This window comes from Nicotiana sylvestris, chromosome 4 (genome assembly GCF_000393655.2).
Source record: "Nicotiana sylvestris chromosome 4, ASM39365v2, whole genome shotgun sequence".
NCBI lineage: Eukaryota > Viridiplantae > Streptophyta > Magnoliopsida > Solanales > Solanaceae > Nicotiana > Nicotiana sylvestris.
In genome coordinates this window covers 7,732,229-7,735,620 of record NC_091060.1, presented here as the reverse complement: position 1 = coordinate 7,735,620, position 3,392 = coordinate 7,732,229, and the positions used below count along the sequence as shown (strand labels likewise).

At 39.0% G+C, this 3,392-nt stretch overlaps 1 protein-coding gene across 1 annotated transcript; it reads right to left on the bottom strand.

Annotated features, from left to right (window-relative positions):
• Nucleotides 1-750: 750 nt before the first annotated feature.
• On the bottom strand, nucleotides 751-2,898 carry LOC138889221 (uncharacterized). The gene is made up of 5 exons (XM_070172494.1): nucleotides 2,801-2,898; nucleotides 2,414-2,621; nucleotides 1,830-2,321; nucleotides 1,336-1,723; nucleotides 751-956 (listed from the first exon to the last, which is right to left on the bottom strand). Exons 1-5 carry the CDS (start codon nucleotides 2,896-2,898, stop codon nucleotides 751-753), a joined length of 1,392 nt encoding a protein of 463 aa, XP_070028595.1.
• Nucleotides 2,899-3,392: the final 494 nt, after the last annotated feature.

The window sequence follows — 3,392 nt, the reverse complement described above, 5'->3', positions numbered from 1 at the left end:
AAAGATAAGCAAATAAATCATACATAGTATCTATTGATGGCATCAACACAAACAAAAAGTGTCAATCGGCAATACCTTTGTCTTAATGAATGATCCTTGCCAGTTCGAAGCAGACTTGATTCAAACTTATCTTGATGTGAAAGAATGTATTTCAGCACTAACTGATCTACCTCAAACTGTTTGAGAGATATTCCCTTGTTGTATGCTCTCATCAACCTCTGGATTTTCCAGACTAACTGCCTTAGTTTCACTCAATTTAAGCTTAAGGTTAACTTAGAATGCGTGAATCTTTACTTGTTTCCTCAAATGCCTCCTTTTATCATATTCAAAATCATGTCATTGCTTCATGATTAGACTAAATTTTAGGACCAGGCTGAGAATTATGCGTGTATGTCATGCTACTAGAGTCAGCTTGAAAAGAACTATAAAAGAAAAAATGACCTAAACAAAACTGACTAGAACTAACAGAAAATAGGAGATTGCACTAGACAGATGGTGAATAGGGTTTGAACAAAACAAGCAAAATAGACATGGGTTACAACCCTAGAACAATCCTAGATAACACTAGACGAGTTACTACAATAAAACGAACTAGGCAAAAAAAAGAAGAAGAGTTGGAGCCACAAGACAATATCCGGATTACAACCCTGAAATAACCCGGACAACAGAAATGACAATAAAATAAACTACCAAACCTCCTCCTTGGCTAGCCAAGAAAGGAGTGTCTTTCCAATCACCAAGCTCGACATCTTAGCCATTGGGTTGCACATCAAAATTACTGGGACCTTCACCAATTTCAATATCATTAACTTCAGTCAGTAAGTTTCCAAGAGGATTCTCATACTCCTTGTCACCATGCATCCTCCCCACAAAGTGTGCATCATCATGTGCAAGTAAAGGATAATCATTCTTTCTATTTCTCTTTTCAAATCCTGACAACTTTCGATATTGTTCCCCTGGGCATTGGAATGGTATTCACACCTTTTAGAAGGGTCAAAGCTTCTTGCACGTGGGTCTACATAATTCGAAGGAATAGGTACAATCAGGTCATGCTGCTTTAATTTCTCAAACAAGTTTGCACAGGACTCTCCTATCGGTGTAAAATTATCTTTCAACCTTTGTTTATCTCTATACCCCTGGCTTGGATATGGGTTATGGGGCAGCTAAAATTTTGAGGAGGCTGGTGGAGATTTTGCGGTGCTGGAGCTCGCCTTCTGGGGTGTTTTGATGGCTGGATAACATACTGGGGTGGAGCGACAGAATATTGTGGGTTATCAGGGGAATCATCAAAAAACAAATGAGGTTGGTCATGCCTTCGAGATGTTCTTCTAGGACCTTTTCTCGACCTTGATGTCATCATGATTTCTTCAACCTTCTCACTTGTGGCACTAAAATTACTAGATTCAATTTGGATAGCCTGAGTTGTAGCTTTGAGAGCTGCTTGACTAATAATTTTGCCTATCTTAAGGTCATTCTCTACCATTTCTCCCATTTTGATTGCTTTCGAGAATGATTTTCCAACTGCGGACACCATGTTTTGAAAGTAATTGGGCTCTTGATCCTGAAGGAATACAGTTATTAGCTCATGGTCATCCATGGGTGGCTTAACTCTAGCTGCTTGTTCTCTCCATTTAATGGCATATTCCCTGAAATTTTCAGTTGGTTTCTTCTTCAGATTTGAAAAGGAATTATGGTCCGGAGAGATGTCAATGTTATATTGGAACTGTTTTACAAAGGACTGGGTCATGTCATCCCAGACATACCAGAAAGATGTTTCTTGGCCCATAAACCATTTAGAGGCTATACCGTAAGGCTTTCCCCAAATAAACCATCAGTAATTCTTCATTTCCTCCCGCACCTCTTAGTTGATTGCAATACCTTTTCAGGTGGGATATGAGGTCTCCATGTCCATCATACTTTTCAAATTTGGGAGTCTTGAAACCAAGTGGCAAACGAACATCGGGGAACATATATAGATCCTTGAAAGCAATACTCTTTTGACCTGCCAGCCCTTGTATGTTTTTCAACTGTTGTTCTAAGCTTTTCAGTCTTTGGGTTATTTCTTTCGATGCTATCTTTCGGCCAGGCTTCTCAATCTTTGCAGGAAGATCAAATAGGTAAAAGTGGTACTCAGGAGAGTGGTATTGTTCTTGCTGGGTAGCAAATTGTGACTCATGAGTTTTCCTTTGCACCACCGTCGGCTGTGGGATGGTAAAGACAGGCATAACTGTAGTGGTTTCTGATTGGTTGTCAATGGCACACTTTGGGAGTGCACAACAGAAGATCCAGCTATAGCTGTGCAATTGGGATAAAGACTGAACCTAAATGGGTAGAATTGATCAGACAATGAAACCGGAGTGGTAGTAGCCGAGATGGGTATAAACTCTAGGAAAGCATAAGAAAGGGGTGGTACTTTACCATTGGCCCATGCTTGACACATTTCAGACATTTGTTGTTTTATACTTTGGACCTCCTCGTTCAATTCAGATTCCGACTTCTCAATCTCCCTCGACGGGTCAACAATTCTTGTGTCCAAGTCTTTGCTAGCCATGAGTACCTTGCTCTTTGATCTTGTGTTGTATGGACGAATCGCCAAAGTGCCACAAACTAACCACCCTCTGCTATGATAACAATGAAAGTAACAAAGGGGAGAAAAACAAAGCCAACATGTTAGCGTTAGGGCATTTATCAGATAGAAATATCACATTGCATGCAATGCCCCTAGTCACAGTTAACGGTTCTAGAATGGCTTCGAGGGTACGAAGGTCATATGGCATCATCCCAATTTCACTCTTCTTACCCCATTTCTCTCTTCAGTTTCCTTTCTAACACCACTTGGTTTCTCATTTCTTTCCCCCTCTTTTCTTTCCTCTCATTTCTCATGTCCCACAACTTCATTCTCTTTTTCTTTTCTTCTTTTTTTTTGTTTTTTTTTGTTTTTTATTAAAAGATGCTTCGATCGAACCCTATGTAGGTTGCTTACGTATCATGTCCCTCATAAATCAGATCAAGCATAGTTCTGAAAAAAGTAATGGACAAATAAACCAAAAATAATAATCTTTTTGGATTTTTCATTTATAATTTTTTTTGGATTTTCAAATACAAAACATGAAGTACTATAACAAAAGACTCAACAATCTTAACTACACGAACAGACTTGATACTACTGTACAAGACTAAAAATTAGAAGACAACATAAGATAGACTAAAAAAAATAAAAGTTTCCTCAAGCAGCTCGTGCATGCAATGGTCTTGACTAGAATGGTCCTGGGGTATTTGTCATGCTCAAACTCTAGCAAATTGCTCCATACCTGAATGGAAAAAATATGATCAAATAGAGTTAGTGACTCAAGACACATGTGACGCCACGACACCTTCTATTGGACACATGC